Source organism: Chiloscyllium plagiosum, unplaced genomic scaffold (genome assembly GCF_037043375.1).
Source record: "Chiloscyllium plagiosum isolate Xiang-an unplaced genomic scaffold, Cpla_swu_hap1 HiC_scaffold_2, whole genome shotgun sequence".
Classification (NCBI taxonomy): Eukaryota; Metazoa; Chordata; class Chondrichthyes; order Orectolobiformes; family Hemiscylliidae; genus Chiloscyllium; species Chiloscyllium plagiosum.
In genome coordinates, this window is record NW_028270140.1 from 103,629,482 (window position 1) to 103,647,916 (window position 18,435).

At 39.7% G+C, this 18,435-nt stretch overlaps 1 protein-coding gene across 5 annotated transcripts in view; it reads left to right on the top strand.

Annotated features, from left to right (window-relative positions):
- The window catches only part of arb2a (ARB2 cotranscriptional regulator A), a 570,831-nt gene that overhangs the window by 384,047 nt on the left and 168,349 nt on the right, over positions 1-18,435 (top strand). For all 5 annotated transcript variants that reach the window (XM_043709291.2, XM_043709302.2, XM_087999275.1 and 2 more), the window contains exon 10: positions 14,203-14,287. In XM_043709291.2, coding sequence (XP_043565226.1) covers positions 14,203-14,287 — 85 coding nt within the window. The remainder of the gene's footprint in view (positions 1-14,202; positions 14,288-18,435) is intronic.

Here is an 18,435-nt window from a genome sequence, read left to right on the forward strand (position 1 = left end):
TTGATCGTTCCTATAAATCGAGTCTTTGCATTCTCTGGTCAAGAGGCTGAGCATCTCCACATGGGTGCTGACTTTAGGGTGGACCAGGCCCTATGAGCACTCTCTGGTTCTGGTACAGTGGTTGTCACCAGATTGGTTGTGATACAAAGTGATTCTTTCTTCTCACGGTCTTTGAGACCAGCACCATTGAGTCTTCTGTGCCAGAATTCTTTCTGCCTCTGCAGTTTGAGGCCAGTTTGATGGAAATGGTAGAGTGGATTACTCAATGGTTGGACCAGCAATCACCAGCACTGGTCATGACGCTGGAGAAAGAGATATCTTTGCAGTCCTTTGCTCAAACAATCAGATAATCTATTAGGGGTATTGCCAGTAGCCTTGTGCTTGTCCCCCTGTGAGGGTGTGGAGTGAGTGTGAGGGTTTCATGGTGACGGTGACGGGGTGAGTGTGAGGGGGTCAGGATGACGGTGACGCAGTGAGTGTGAGTGGGCCAGGGTAAGGATGACGGAGTGAGTGTGAGGGGTTAGGATGTTTGTCATGATGAAATCATGTTCTAGGCAAGGAGCCAACTTTGTGTGACCTGACCCTGTTCGTCAGGAGGAGGACTCTGATTTCCCTACACTTTCCTTGCCTGAAATGCCTTTCCAAAGGTTTGTGCCCCTCTTGACTCTGAAATTGAAGTCGCTGAGGAGAATCAACTTGTCTCCTTTGGGGATGTGCAACAGCGATTGGTCGATGCTGGTGAAGAATGCTTTTTTGTCTCTCCATTGTGTTTAGAGTCGAGGTGTAAGCACTAATGACTGTGACATATTGCTTCTGGGCAGGCACTATATGGCACTCACTCACCCAACAAGGGGATTCATTAAGCCATCTGACCAATTCGTTGCTTACAGAAAGAAACGGTATAGAGAGAACAGGTTTGTTACTCATGATTTGCTATTTTAAATGAAGGTGTAACCCCACCTTTCTCTTTACGCTGGCCTTCTCCTTGCAGTTGTGTCTTGCTCTGGGTCGCAATATTACGGTTTTAGTGCTGGAATTCCTGGGATATGACAACAGTGCAACATTAAAATCTGTTATTGTTAGCGCTATCCTTAAGGGTCCTGACCTTCCAGGATCTGAAATTTATTTGGGTGTGTGGGAGTGGTTTGAAGTAGCTGTGCAGGGATTCCGTTAACATGACCTGATTGTTGCATGCCAACTACCAGGGTTCCAGGGGAACGAGGCCTTTACCCAGTGGCAGAGAAAATCCGAGCTGACTGGAAACCAGGCTTTACTGTAGGAAAGGGAGCTAACAGACACTCGTCTTTCACCAACCAATCGGTGGATTAGGAAACAAACCCCATGGAGGTGGTGCTCTGCAGCATATGTATGTTGGAGAGATATCCAGCCCAGAGACAGTGTCCCAGGCCTGATCTCCTGCAGCAACTGGCTAAGGATCAAGTCAAAATGGCATGGAGTGAGCTGGGGAGGTTGGCCTGGCAGAATTCAGAGATTTATGTTGCTGGACACTTGCCTCGAGCCAACTTTGTGTGACCTGACCCTGTGTGTGTGAGTAATCGCCTCTGAAACACCGGAAATGAAGGTGAATGCATTTTTGACACAAGAAACGAGGGAGGCAAGCATTCACATTGTTATTTTGCCTTTGTTAGTATTGTTTTCCATGCAGATGGACTGGCTTCATTCCAAAGCACACCTGTATTTTCTGCTTTCCAATGAGGGGAACCAAAATGTTCTGGTGCAGCAGGCCAGCCTATGGTTTTATTTGAAGCTACTGCCGCCACCATTCTTCAAGGTGGAGGAGGGACGCTGATGCTAAGTGTCAGTGAAACGCTCCCTACAGGGAGAGAGGGCTCAAGCCTCAAACTGCTAGGCATTAATGCAGAGGCTGCTGGAGCTGAAGCAGTTCTGCTGGTACACATTCTCTAATGAAGCCAGTGAAGACTTAGTAGAATAAGCACAATCACAATTTCAAATCACATATAAACTCACAAAATATTGGTAACTGAGACCCACCTCTGAGTTCCATTCCCCTTTCAGACCAACTTTGAAACACTCATCTTCAGCAGCAGTAACTGTAGATTGTTGTCCATCCCATATACTTACATTTTACACCCTAACCTCTTAAGCAAGACCTTATCAAAAGCTTCTGAAAATCCAAGCAAACGGCTTTCACTGGCTCCCTCTTATCAACGCTACAAGTTACACCCTCAGAAAACGCCAGTAGATTCATCAAGCATGACTTTCTTTCCATAAATCATTGCTGACTCTGTCCAATTCTGTCATTGTTTACCGAGTGCTCTGCTATAAAATCTTTTGTAATAGATCCTAGAATTCTCCCCATTGCTGACATCAAACTAATCAGTCTGTGATTCCCTATTTTCTCTCCACCTCCTTTTTAAATATTGGGGTTACATTAACTACGCTCCAATCCGTAGAAACTGTTCCAGAGTCAAGAGAATCTTGAAAGACAACCACCACCTGAAAATTTCATCCAATCAATTTCCCCAACATCATTTCCCTTCTTGTAGTGATTTCTTTTTTTCATTTTTACAACTGAATTATATAGTTTCAGGCAATCATTTTCTGAATTGGACCAATAACTTGTTTATTTTTAAATATATTTGTAAAATTTTTTCTGCTTGAGGATAGAATGTAATAATGCCAATTGTAGCAAATCACAGAAAAGTAAACAATTCCTAAAACTCTGCATTTGTGCTTTAATCATTTGCAACACAGGGACAATAAAATTAACCTAGTGACTGTAGTTCTTTGGAAATTACAACTATGCAATCATATATTATTATGGAGAATGTTCTAGATCTTGCAATTTATGTATTCAGGTTAAATGTTCATTTAAATAAATTGATAGTGCACTAGAGCGGAACTTCAAAAAGTGTTTGAATCTCTGGGGTTGTTACTAGTTTCTAGTTAACAGTTAATTTTATTTCTATAGAAGGTTAAAAATGTGTTTTTGAATAAGAAAGGAGCAATAGTTATGGAGTGTCTGAATTCTTAAAATTGAGAAACACAAGGATAAAAATAACAGGCAGGAATAGATGTATTAGCTTTATATAACCTGCTCCATACAAATTTGATTCCTTCTGCAGCACTACCTCGATAGAAAAAACAAAAATGAAAAGTTTCTCTGGGTTGTTTGGAGGGCAGAATCTAGTCCAGGAAATCTTCCTGGCCATTTTACATGGACGATAACTACTCCTTGTACAATATAATCCCTGCACCAGCTGCAGGCAGGTCCAACTTTTGTTCGGGGAAATCCAACCAATCAACATTCATGGCATGAGTGTATCCTCCGTTCTTTGGGAAAAGAAGCATCTAGCTTCCAATCTTCATATTACCCTTACAGAATGTGTATGCCCTAGTCTTCCCTAACTTATTTAATTGAGATATTTGGTCTACAGCAGTAATTCCACATTTTTTTAAAATTCCCTTGTGAGATGTGAGTGTTGCTGGATGGCAAGCATTTATTGCCATCCCTAGTTGCCCTTGAAAGGTGGTGGTGAGCTGCCTTCTTGAACCGCTGAAGTCCACATGCTGTAGATTGACCTATAATGCCCTTAGGGAGGGAATTCCAGGATTTTGACTCAGTGAAATTGAAGAAACAGCAATTTATTTCCAAATCAGGATGGTGTGTGACATGGAGGAAGATTTGCAGGTGATGCTGTTCCCATGCACCTGTTGCCCTTATCCTTCTAGATAGAAGTGGTCATGGGTTTTAAGGAGCTGCTTCAAAATCTTTGATGAATTTCTGCAGTGCATCTTGTAGGTAGTGTATACTACTGCTTCTAAGCGTCGGTGGTGGAAGGAGTGGATGCTTGTGAATGTGGTACCACTCAAGTGGGCTGCTTTGTTTTTGATGCTGTTGAGCTTCTTGAGTGTTGTTGGACCTGCACCTGTCCAGGCAAGTAGGAGCTATTCCATCACACTTGAGCCTTGTAAATGGTGGACAGGCTTTGACGACTCAGGAGGTGAGTAATTCACCGCTGAATTCTTCACCTCTGACCTGCTGTTGAAGCCACTGGATTTATGTGGCAAGTCCAATTGAGTTTCTGGTAATCGCCAGGATATTGAGTTCGGGGATTCAGTGATTGTCGCAGCATTGAATGTCAAGGGGAAGTAGTTAGATCCTCTCTTATTGGAGATGGTTATTGCCTCTTTTTTTTGTGTGGTGCTTGCCACTTGTCAGCCCAAACCTGGATATTGTCCAGATCTTGTTTCATTTGAACATGTATCTTCAGTATCTGTGGAGTTGCAAATGATGCTGAACATTGTGCAGTCATCAGTGAACATCCCATTTCTGACATTATAGTGGAGGGCAGGTGGTTGATGAAGCAGCTGAAGATAGTTGGACCCTGAGGAACTCCTGCAGAGATATCCTAGAGCTGAGACGACTGCCCTTCAGCAACCACAATCATCTTCCTATGTGCCACGTATGACTCCAACAAGCTCAAAGTTTTCCCCCGATACCCTTTGTTGCCAGTTTTGGTCTAGCATCTTGATGCCACACTCATTTGAATGCAGCTTTGATGTCAAAGGCTGTCACTCTCACTTCTCTGGAATTCAGTGCCTTTGTCCATGTTTGAAACAAGGATCTAATGAGATCTTGTTGAAAAGTCTCTGTTGAAATGTAATAGCAATATGAGCCAAGTTGCCTTCTTTGTGCCAGAAATATTTCTGTGTTGCTGTGTAGAAGTAATCCGAAAGTCCACATAGATGCTACGTGTCATAAAGTCAGAGGGTGGAATTTTACAGTGTCCTTAAAGTGAGCGACCACTCTTTAGCTGGTCTCACCACTGGAAAAATGTCCCTAAAACACCACCTCTGTATTTTAAAGGACCTTCCATCTCCCAGCCTGCACCCAGAGATCCAGTAAAACTTGGCCTTTGTAAATGGCCTATCGCAAAGAAGGAGGCCATTAAGCCTGCCAAGTCCATGATTGTTCACTGCAAAACAATCCAGTTCCCTCGCTTTATCCCAATAACGCTGTATATTTATTTCCCTCAGCTGCCTGTTCAATTTCCTTTAAATGCAAAAATCTTTCCTTCTCTCTTCACTTTCAATGGCAGCCAATTCCAGGTCATTATGACTGCATTATCACTGCATTTAAACTTCTGTCTCAGACCATCTGTAGTTCTTGTCACAAACCTAACCTCTGTGTCCGTACTTCTTTTACGATTAGACTAATAAAATGAAAGATATTAGAGAATTTAGGCTCTATTTTTGTATGTGGAGAAAGATCAACAGGAAGATATAATGAGAATGCTCAGAAAATACAAAGAGGTACACTTGGGTGTACCATATTAATAAATCATGACATTGCTGTAGGTAATTCAAAACCAATGAAGCAAAACCCACATCAGTTAAACCCAGAAAATAACACCAAATTAATGAAGGATTTTCAATAAAGGTCGAAGAATTATTTGATCGAACCAAGCCAAAGTAGTTGAAGTTCTCCAGTAGTATTTGTTCCTAAACCAGACAGTTCAATTAGATTATGTGTAGACTGTGGGAAAGGGAATGCAGTCACAAAGGCGAATTCATACCCTGTTCCCAGACTAGAAAATTGCAATGATCGAGTTGGTAGTGTGTTACTCAAATCTAAAATTAATTTGTTAAAAGGATATTGGCAAGCACCATTGACAACCCAATGGCTATGGAAATGTCTGCGTTTGTCACACTCACTGGATGTGCCATTTGGATTTAAGAATGCTGTAGCCACATTTCAATGATTAATGAATAGAGCTGTAGCTGAAGTACCTAATTGTCCAGTTTACTTGGAACATTGTAGAATCAAATAATACATGAAAAGAACATATAAAACTGTTAAAAAGCTGAAAAATCAGAGTTGATATTAAATCTCGCAAAAAGTGAATTTGTAAAAGACCAAGTGATGTATTTGTGACATGTTTTTAGACAAGGACTGGTGTCACCCAGCAAAAGTAAAAGCTTTAATTAACTTCCCCACCCCAAAATAAAGTATAACCAGGTTTTTGGGAATATGAGGATTTTATTGAAAGTCTGAACCTAATTTTTGAACAGTAGCCATACCCTTGACAAATTTGCTGTAATAAAACAGACAAAATGGTATGGACAACAGATAGCCAGGCACCTGTTTTAACAAATGAACCTGTATTACTGAAGCTAACTTTAAAAAAAAACTTAAATTACCAGTACATGCTAACAATTTCAGTTGTTCAATCTTCTGTTTAAACTATATATAACTGGTGCTGGTATTGGTTATTCTGGTTCTTTAAAAGGTCTAGTCAGAAACTATTGGAGTCAGTTTTGAGCTTTAAATTTACTATGTTGCAAATTTAGGGACAGGAGGGCTGATTTGATTTGGCTGTCCTGTTTCTGTGTCATAACTCCAGATCTCGAATGTCTATTAAGAAGGTGGGAGGATTCTAGCACTGACCCTTGTCTATTCTGTCTGAAAGCTACCTTTCAAATTAAGCCATTTTTAAAATCTAAAGTGACACCAATCCTCTGTGAGTCTCTGTTGCATTCACCAGTTCTAAATGATACTTCGTGATATGCTTTCATAAATTCCAAATCAACATCAACTTCTCCATTCCCTTCATCGATCCTCTGTTACTTTTTTTAAAAAATTAATTAGATTAGTCCTCCTTAATTAATACCTCGCTAATTGCCTGTTATTATTTTTTCCCTGATTATTGTTTCTAAACTTCTACCCACCAGATGTTAAATTTATTGACCTTTAATTGGCTGGATTTTTTTTCTCTCTTGCTTGAACTATGATGTCACATATGCCACATTGTAGTCCTCCAACATTATCATTAGGGAAGATTAGAAGATTATCGTTCTGCTATTCCCACCCCAATTTTCTTCAGCAACTTGGCATGCAAGCCATCTAAACCAGTTGACTTATCCATTCTAAGCATAAGCAGCCTTTCTACTACGTCCTTCCTATCAAATTTCACACACTTGCCAACTTTACCTTCATTTTAACTGACATTTTATCAGCATTCTGATCCTTAGTAAGTAATTACATAAAATGCTCAAGTATTCAGGCCTTGTCCTGATCCTCCAAGCAAAGATCACCTTTTTTTAAAAAAATAGGCTTCACTCTGACTCTTTTTACCTGCTTCTCTGCCAGCTTTATATGACACCTATTTATATTCCAGGAAAAGATTTTGGGTTCCCTTTTATGTTAGCTGTCATTCTATTCTCATATTTTTCTCTTATACAAGCCTTACATTCTTCCTCTTCCCAGTCAAATTACTATGTTTGGTCTCTTGAAGAATTCACCTGACATACATCATCCTTTTTTTTGTTTCAACTCTATTTCTGTGTCATCCAAGAAGCCTTGGCTTAGGTTTCCCTGTATTTCCTCCTTGTTGGAATGCTTCTAGTCTATCCTTTAAGCATCTTTTCCTTAACAAGCATCATTTTTCTATTTTTGTTGAATCTCACGACCAATTCGATGTAAGCATTGCTGGCAAGCTCAGCATTTATTGCCCATTCCAAATTGCTGTTCATTTAGCAACTGACGAGCAACCAATGAAAACTTTCTAATGGAAATTCAGTTAAAAATCACCTGATGAAGGAGCAGTGCTCCAAAAGCTAGCGTCTCCAATTAAACCTGTTGGACTATAACCTGGTGTTGTGTAATTTTTAACTTTGTACACCCCAGTCCAACACCGGCATCTCCATATAATGGAAATTCAGTCTGGAGATTCCACATTGTATCATCATATTTTCAAACAGAAAGGCAAGGACATGGATTAGAATCCACTACTGTGCTATCAACTGATGTCATTGTCTCCTTTTCTGACATTGTTATTCCTATCCAACCTAGGTTATGATTTTTGCCACTATAGAGGACTGAAGTAAAGGTTTGAATGGATTTGAAGAAGTATATATTGGTTAGCAATTAGTGCCAGAATAGCTGTTGGAGTAGCAGCTGGCTGGGAGAGCAAATAGCAAACTTGAATCCTGAAATGTATCAACCCGCCAGGTAATTCTGGGTGAGGATAGGGGTATGTAGAAAATTTGGAGAATGTCAGACATAAGCTGCCAGTCATCATTCAGAGTATTGTTGAGCCACTCCCCTCAGTTCCAAATTAAGACAAGTATGCTGATTAATGTATATAACAATTTAAGTGAAATAAACTTAACAGAATAAATGCTGAGGCTGCAATGACACCTCATTCACATTAATAGTAAGCTATTCAAGCAAAAGAAAATCACAATGAAGGGGAAGTGATATTGTAAGGGGCAGTCATGTCTGGTGCAGTGCACTCTTGAAAGCAACGGTTGGCTCTTCCTACTTTGCCTGACCCGGAAAAGCCGCTAAGGTTATTGTATATATTGGATGTATGAATCTGAACTGATTGCCCTATCAACAGTTCCACTTAACTGCTACATCACTCCTTGGAGTTACTTTTCATTGCGTACTGTCTCATCATTCAAACTTCCTTTCAACATTAGCATCCACAAAGTAATTAACTTTGTTCCATGCAGCATTATTACAGAAGTTTCCTTGTTTTATTCAAAATTACATTTTTTGTTGTTTTGTTAATCTGCTGTATAGCATTTCCCTTTACCAAGCATTTCCTGATCAGGGACGTTCTAACACCTGGAGCTCGCCCATTCAAGTTAAGCTGACCCTGGAAACTATAGTGGGGTCAGCCTTTGTAATGTCAATTGGATGAAGATATCAAGCTCTCTCATCTAGTGGGAATTCTGTCCCTGCAAAATATTCAAAGTACAATGTTGAAAGTAGTCATTCCCAAATAGTTAAGGAACAATAATTACATTTATTTGAAGGAATGATAAAGAATAAATACAGACATTTGTTTTAATCAGCGCTGCTTTTGAAGGAAAGCATCAGTCAGAAAATAATAGCTACTACTATAGAATTTAAGAATGTGTATTTTCGGTTGTTAATTTGCAGTGATAACTGACACCACTGTCTTCTCTGCCGTGGATAAGCTTAGACACAACTATATGAAAATAATGTTATGATCCAAGCTGACGTTATTACTGGATAAGTCAGATCCCAGACAGAAATCTGGTTTGACAGACCTTTTTTTTTTAACATGGAGGTCTTTCACTGAAACATAGCATGCAATGCTGCATATTCAATTTTAAAAAAACTAGGTTTATTATGCAAAAGAAATAAAGATAATTGAGAATAAAGCAAACTTTTTATATATAACATATGTTTAAAGATTTTGAAACACACAGTAAAACTGCAATCCTAATAACCTCATTACAACACTCAAATACCAGGCAGAATGTTCTTTCCTATCTCACATACAGTTTGATTTAACTGTTACTTTAACTCTTGGTCATGAGAATGTGATAGCCTCTTCCTTGATTTATCTTATAACTAAGATTAAATTTTCTCAGCTCCAAATAATCCCACGGGAACTAATCAAACATTTCTGGTCTGGAATGTTCAAACTGAATCCCTTACACTGAGGTAATATTTTTAACAATTCTAAGCTATCTTCTCATGGAGCAACTGCTTTACATATTCAGCTTCATGTAAGAATACTGCAGGACTGTCCCAAACTGACACTGAAAAAAGTGAAAGTTATTTCCAAGTTGTTTCAACTTAGGTCAAAAGAAATTCCAAAATCTTCTGTCTGAAAGCATAATTCACTACACTGTTTTCTTCATTCACTCATAAGCTTTCCAATGTAAACAAATTCCTGTTAGCCTCCAAAGCTATCTGTCAGACTGCTTTACCTAATACATACCATGGCTACAGAAATACTTACAAGTTAATAATTGAACCCCTTTAGACATATAGAAAAAAAAACACATGCCACTAGTTGAAATTTAAAAATACAAACTCAAAAATAAATCATATTAAAATATATATAAATCACACACAGTTATATCACGTGGTAAATATCTAGAATTGATGCTACTAATGCTTATACATTTTAAGATTTGATTGTTTGGAATAAATACCAAGTTATGAAACTGGTTTGGGTATTTAAATTCCATGAAATTTGCAGGTAACCCAAACAGAGGTATTTGGTATATTACACAAAACTTTCACGTGTGTGTGACACTTGACCATGCTGTTTTTTTAAAACAATAGTATGAGTCAAATTGGGGTTTGTTTGTGCCGAGACAAATAGACAACATATTCTGAATGCTTAAGATTTACTGCTGTAAACAGTTATTCCTTTGGGACTAGCAATTCATAAAGAAATGAGGATTCTCATTATATTCTGCACAGCTTTAGCTATTGCCATGTGAGAAAAGCCTTTATAGGGTGATTGTTTGTTAGAAATCATCATACATTTTTTGGAAAATTAACAACATCACTTAAATAATTTAAACCTATTTGGGGAGACAGTGACAGTGATAATGGCACTGTACAGTAATTCAAAGACCCAGGCTAATGTTCTGAGGTCATAGGTTTGAATCTTACCATGATATTGGTAATATGTGAATTCAACTTTTAAAAAATTGGAATTTTAAAAAAGCTAATCCAATGCTATGTAACTATTGTTGATTGTCATAAAAACTCACCTGTTCTCTAGTGTCTTTTAAGGAAAGGAAATATGTCATCCCTACTAGGTCTGAGGATTGGGAAGTTTATAGATTTACAGCAAAGGAGGACTAAGAGACTGACAAGAAAGGGAGAAGTTAAATTTGAATGCAATCGAGCAAAATAAAACAGACTGTGAAAGCTTTATAGGTCCCTAAAAAGGAACCGTTTATCTAAAGTAAATGTGGGTTCAATAAAAGCAAGGTAAGGAAAATTTGTAAATGGGAAATGTCAGAGAAGCTTGTGACAATGTTGCCCCTTTACCAAAGTTATGTTGTCCTTGGCTTTTTTTTCAAGGGGATCGTAAAGGCAGAGGAGGTGCTACATCTGGAAGTGGCTACTTACAATAATTGTAGGGGAGTGCCAGTTCTCCCAGTTCAGGTTTTTTATTGTATGGCTTAGTTTTAGCAGTCTGTAAGAAAACTGCTGGGGACCTAGAGAAGCAGCTATAGTGAAGAGGTCCCATGTTTCAACAGAGGTCTTGCCTGAACCTTTTCTGAAAACTCCTGCATGTAAGAATCCATATTTGAATTTACATTTTACCAAGAGGTGTGTTTATGGGATGTTGCAGGGATTGGAACAACTTCATTAAGTTGGGATACCATGTCAATTGGGTTATCAAAAAGTTAAGCTTTTCTAAATTATGTTTTCTTTGGAACGTGTTTCAACCATAGTGTGTAAATAAATTTTGTATTGCTTGAAGCAGAGTGGTTTGACTCCTGGAATATCCACTTTACATCTGCCTTTAAAAAATTAAGTTAGGTTCTGGGCTAACTTCTCAAAGTATTTTGAGGGGGGTCTATAAAAAGCTTAAGGATTACTTTGTGTCTGTTTTCACTGAGGAATAAATATGCATTCTCCCAGAAATAGAGATCCAAGTGGGTAGGGAAAATGAGGAGTCAAAGGAAATTAGTATTAGAAGATTTAGTATAGAAATTAATGGGCTGAAAGTTGATAAATCCCACAAAATCTGATGGTCTTCATTGCATAGTGTTGAAGGAGATTGTTGATGCATTGGTGATTATCTTCCAAATTTCTATAGATGCTGGAATGATTCACATGAATTGGAAGACAGCAGAAGTTGCACCAGTATTTAGAGGGAAGCTAGGGAGAAAACAAGGAATTAAAGACCCACTGACTTTACATTAGTGAGAGGGAAATTGTTAGAATTTATTACAAAGGATGGAATAAATGGACAATTAGTTGACAATGATCAAATTGAGCACAGTCAGTTCTTTAAAATAGCCTAGCATGCCACTCAGTGCAAGGGCAACTAGAGTCATAGAGACAAAGAGATGTACAGCATGGAAACAGACCCTTCTGTCCAACCCGTCCATGCCGACCAGATATGCCAACCCAATCTAGTCCCACCTGTCAGAACCCAGCCCATATCCCTCCAAACCGTTCCTATTCCTATACCCATCCACATGCCTCTTAAATGTTGCAATTGTACCAGCCTCCACCACTTCCTCTGGCAGCTCATTCCATACACGTACCACCCTCTGCGTGAAAAAGTTGCCCTTAGGTCTCTTTTATATCTTTCCCCTCTCACCCTAAACCTATGCCCTCTAGTTCTGGACTCCCCGACCCCGGGGAAAAGACTTTGTCTATTTATCCTATCCATGCCCCTCATAATTTTGTAACCTCTATAAGGTCACCCCTCAGTCTCGACGCTCCAGGGAAAACAGCCCCAGCCTGTTCAGCCTCTCCCTGTAGCTCTGATCATCCAACACTGGCAACATCCTTGTAAATCTTTTCTGAACCCTTTCAAGTTTCACAACATCTTTCCGATAAGGAGGTCAGAATTGCACGCAATATTCCAACAGTGGCCTAACCAATGTCCTGTACAGCCGCAACATGACCTCCCAACTCCTGTACTCAATACTCTGACCAATAAAGGAAAGCATACCAAACGCCTTCTTCACTATCCTATCTACCTGCGACTCCACTTTCAAGGAGCTATGAACCTGCACTCCAAGGTCTCTTTGTTCAGCAACACTCCCTAGGATCTTATCATTAAGTGTATAAGTCCTGCTAAGATTTGCTTTTCCAAAATGCAGCACCTCGCATTTATCTGAATTAAACTCATCTGCCACTTCTCAGCCCATTGGCCCATCTGGTCCAGATTCTGTTGTAATCTGAGGTAACCCTCTTCGCTGTCCACTACACCTCTAATTTTAGAGATGGGCAGAAATGCCTTTTCAGTGACACCCTCACCCCGTGCAAGAATTTTTAAAATTGCATGTCTATGGCAACCTGATGTGGCTCTATTCTCAGCCAAAATTATATAAACAACTTAAAAAGTAATTATTTATTTATTTTAAATTTTGTTTCCTAATTTGAGGAAGTAATTTATTCTGCCCACTCCCAGTCTCCACTTGTCCCAGTTTTTAATATTTTGTCTGTATTTATTTTCAACATCACCACTAAGCGGGACAACAATTGTGCATGCGTTGTGGATACACAAATTTAAAGTGCTATGTCATCGCAAAGCTACATAATGACAAGTGGCGGGACCAAATTTGGAATTCCCTATATCATTTCGGTGCAGATTGGTTCAATTTGGAACCAGCTTCTGAGCAGTCATCCCGGGTAGTCAGAGGGACAGGAACAATAGTGGTTGCAATGCAACTCTAAGCATAGGAGCAGAACCAGTCAACCTGTGACTGAATACTATCGAGAAATACCACTGCATTTTTTGCTTGGTTCAAACCTATCTTTCCTGTTACTTTTCATTGGATGGACAGAACCTTGTGGCTAATTGGTCAGAGAACCTCACCCTCGCCATGCACAATATAGGACATGCAACTATTTAACTGTGTATAAAACTCTTCAACTAAGGACAAATAAGTGCCTTCCTGCTTGGGTAGTATTTTCATATGGAATAATTAGTGTCTTCATATTATATTAATCAGAAATAGATCAGCCCTCATGAAATTGGTTGGGGAGTGGGAAGGTGAACAAAATGGCATAGGAGGGCATAGACATGGTTTGATGTTTGCCTATTTCCATTTCATTTTGTCAGCAGTGGGTAGACTGACAAACAGACCACATTCCAGTAACCTAATTGAACCACTGAAGTGGCCAGTTATGGTTCACTTCTCACCTCCTCAAACAATTTGCCCAAGTTGGAGATTGCTGCTGCCAAATGAGGAGTCAGCCCAATGAAAATTGGCAACATCCAGAGCCCACAGAAGAGCCATCACAATTGATCAGTTATTTCCACAACTGCTCCGCATTTTATTTAAACTGAGCTAATAATTTCAGTCTTTGAGATATCTGAATTCGTTTGGCTTAATCATCTGTCCTGTTGATATTATATTCCAGATCAAGTTCTGTTTATCTTTGATTTTCAATTTTTACACCATGCATATTAAAAACTTAGGTATAGTTGATATATTGTAGGCATTTTCAAATTGACTCCTCGAGGAGAGTTGACACAGTCATAAATCTATTTATGGCCCTAGAATTGTTCAGTTTGAATTCATGTGTGCTATAAATGGTTTGTTATTACCTAAAATCTATTATGTTAATATAGTTTCTAAATTAGTCCAAAACCTATGCTGAATTTTAGATGGAAAGAAATGTTCAAATTTTTTGTTCGAATAAATCTGCATGGTCTAAATGTACAATTTTATTTTGTGTTCCAGCACTGCCGCAATTGGGTGTCAAGCTCTGAACCACTGGACGCACCAGTAGAATTCATGCTACCAGACTGCCCACGAGTCTCTGCAGGTACTTCAATTATTCTGTTCAGACGGTGTGGACAACTTTTTTTCTTGCGAGAAGTTGTATTCAGTTGCAATTTTAAATGTTGGAAAGGAGATGTTTCAGCAGATATACTCGTGATTTAAATTCTATTTAATCATTTTCTTACTTTAGACTGCTGAGTAAGTCTGGCTTGGTGATGGGATTTTCTGTGGAATTCCTCCATTTTGTCATCTGAAATGTGCTTCATTAATAGCATTTATGGGTTGTGATACTCAATTTGTGACATCACTATATTGGAGCATTGAGATATTGCGAAGCATATGAGAGTAATAAGTATATGGTATAATAACGTATTTTTTTACAATGGCAATTCAGTAGGATGTACTTCACTTTAAATGACTAGTTAGCATGTCAGTGAATGGACAAAAGTAACTGGTTTAATTTCCATGACTGTTCTGCGAATCATCTCTGTCAAAGTTAATCCAGACAATTGGAACAATCCTCAAAACATTTTAATGCCACTCAAGTTTATCATTACCCTTCCCCCAACATCAGTATTGCACTTGTCAGTTGGTAGAAAATAGGAATATCCTGAAAAATCAGAATTTGTTGACTTCCTCTCAAGTTTTTTAACTGGACCAGGATATTTGCTTAAATATGCAGGACTGAAATTTGGTTATAACAGCTTTTAGTCAGAGATGTAAAAACTGGTATGTGCCAAGAAAATAATACTCATCCCACTGCATCAGTTTTAAAACACCTTGACATTTAAAACTTTAAATAATTCATAATTGATTGATTCCATTGGTAACATTCAACACAAAGTCTGTGGGTTTCCAGTAACAAGCTTTACTTCAAATTTAAATACATAATATAAGCTGACACTTTACATAAACTGTAAGCTGGTACTAAAGAAAAGCTGGATTTAAATGCAGCTGTTCAAGTGGAGAAGTTTCCAGCAAATGGCAGGTTTCTAACTTTGAGATTATGCATTTCTACCATTTTAAATGTTTTCCAATCTTTACCATTCCCTCTCCACAATCCAGTGGTTCACTTCTCTGGTGATTGTAACAAGGACAGGTGGGTGGACCTCATAAAATAAGAGTTTCCTGACTGGGGCTGTTAATCTGGTCCAGTTAGCGAGCCCTTATTGACATATATTAGAAGGAGTATCAAAGGTTCCATTCACTCTGAGAGCTGTATCTTAGGGAGCTGGATCAATGTGAAGAACTCGTCATGTGTAAATAAAGAGTGTCTTGGTGATGGGATACCATCCTCTGTGGAGTTATTTCAGTGGCAACAAGAGAAAAGCATGCTCTTGAAAAATTCACTCGCAACAGTTGTCTTTGAGTTGGGGTAAGCATTTCTGGCATCATGTCATTATTTTGGAAACATGAGGTGTTCAATCCTGCCGTTTAAGACTGCAGATGAAAAGCAATGATTAATTCTTCTGATAGCTTGTGGATCCACAGCTTTTTAAGTTGTTAGGAGTCTAGCTTTCCCTGAGGCACCAGATACTAAAACCTTTCAAGAGTTAACAGATTTAGCTAAGGAATATTATGACACAAGGCCTTCCCTAATTCTCCAATGCAATTGGTTTTACTCAGCAATTTGAGAACCAGTGGAATCCATATCAGGATTTTTGACTAGTTTGAGATGATTGGCAGAGGCATGTGACTTTAGTTTAATCTTTAATCAGATGCTGAGAGAACATTTGGTATGTGGATTAATGATGTAACCCATGTAAAAATGCCTATTAGCCAAAGCCCAATTGGACATCAAACAGGCACTACAACTGGCTTTATCATTGGAAAATGCAGCAAGTTGAGCACATGAGTTGCAGGGCATTCCAATGGGAGTGGACACCCTCGCCAGTCTGACTGAGCTTAGGGAGCACCAACTGAGGGAAAGTAATTGCATAGCTTCACTCAGGACATATTGTGATCAGAGGGACTCTAGGTCAGCCCACAGCAAAACACCAAAACAAAGCCGACCTTCAGCCAAACAATTAAAATTTTCTTCAAGCTCCACACTGGCAAGCCATTGTAGTTGCGGCTGGTATTCGTACTTGTGACAGCAAAAGAGTCCCACTAATTTGAGTAAGAGAATGCATCGGCCGGTATTCAGGAGAGTGCAAACCCTGAAAAATCGACCTACATCTGGTTTGGAACAGTTAAATTGCTGAGCAACATCCAAAATAAATATCTGGTTAAATGGTCACCTGATTCAAATGGAGGCCAATACTGGCATGGCCGTTTCAATGATTACAGAACCAGACTGGAACAAAAGTCGCTGTATGCTCCCACTCATAGGTTTGTGGAAGACTTCAGCTAGACTGAGAGTCTATACCAGGGAACCAATACAGATTAAGGGTACAACTTCGGTTCCAGTCTCTTATGAGAAGCTGCTGGTTCAGTTACTAGTGACTGTAGTAAAAGGCTCGGGCCAAAGCTTGATGCAGAAAAATTGGTAGAGAAAGATTCAGTTCAACATTTTTTGATATGAAATGGATGCCTCAGTGTAGTCCTAATTAAATAGCTGGAGGTTTTTCAGGAAAATATTGTGGCTATCAAAGGAGATAGTGAGGACTGCAGATGATGGAGATCAGAATCGAGAGTGTGGTGCTGGAAAAGCACAGCAGGTCAGGCAGCATCGGAGGAGCAGGTGAATCGATGTTTCGAGCAAAAGCCCTTCATCAGGAATTCCTGAAACGTCGATCCTCCTGCTCCTAAAATGCTGCCTGACCTGTTGTGCTTTTTGAGCACCACACTCTTGACTATCAAAGGAGCCAAGGCACACCCTATATGTTGACCAGGAAGCAATTCCACAATTCTGCAAGGCTCGCCCAGTGCCATTTGTCACAAGGGCAAACTTAGAGACAGAAATCACAAGCTGGAAAACAAATCATCATATGCTCCTGTCCATAAATCCACCATTGATTTGTGTGAAGAAACCCATGCAAGCACAGGGAGAACATAGAAACTCCACACAGAGGCGAGAATCAGACTTGGGTCCCTGGTGCTGTGAGGCAGCCGTGCTAACCACTGAGCCACTGTGCCACCCTTTTTGGATCTGGAGAGACCAAATCACAGCAGAGGTTGGCACATTATTCCAGGGAACAAGAGTGATTGTGAGCAAAGTTCGCCACCAGATACTGACTTAACTCCACCAGAGTCATCCAGGGCTTTCCAAAATGAAAGTCTTGGTGAGAAGTTATTCTGGTGGCCAGGATTGGATGCAGATTAGCTGCTTTGGTAGGCAGTGCCCAGAGTGCCAACAAGGACAAAAATTACCACCACCAGCGCTCCACTTTCGTGGAAATGGCCAGGTCAACCCTGGGCTCAGTTACACATTGACTATATAGATCCTTTCATGGGCTCAATGTTCTTAGTCATTGTGGACATCCAGTCAATTGACTGGACATGCATAGAGTACATTTGTCAAACATGGGGACAACAGTAGAAAAACTGCGAGGATTTTTTGCATTACACGGACTCTCAGAAGTGTTGGTCACAGATAAAGGGCCATCATTTACCAGAAGGGAATTTGAGTATTTTCTAAAGTTGAGCATTTAGCAAATAAGGACAGCTCCACACCATCTATCGTCCAATGGCCGGATGGAAGGAGCATTCCAAACTTCGAAGAAGGGCTTAAATAAATAGCCTGCAGCTTCACTGGCCTGATTCCTGTTTGAATATAGGACTACCCCTTATGCAACTTAAGAGGTAGCTCCAACAGAGTGGCTAATGGGGAGAAGGCTCTGCACCAGATTAAATCTGATCTTCCCGGACTTGGGGGGGAAAGTGAAATGGCATCAGGAACACCAGTACCAGACACAGAACTCCGCTAAGCAAAAGAGACAGTTTACTTCAGGGGATGAAGTTTGGTGTAGCAACTGCAGGAATGGCCCTACTTGGGTAAGAGGCATGATGAACACGAGGTCAGGTCCAGTGACTTATAAAGTTCAAATAGGTGCAGTGGGCCTAACAAACACGTGGAACCTGCCCAGCTCCTCGATAGCCTTTTCGATTGTATTTGGAACCCATAGGTTCTTCCTTTGCCTCAGGCATCTGAGATGGATACAATAGATGTTGATGCCTTTGCCACCTGAAGACGAGGATGAATTTCTTCCAAGATGTTGGGCACAAGAGGCAAGCTACTGTGCCTTATCT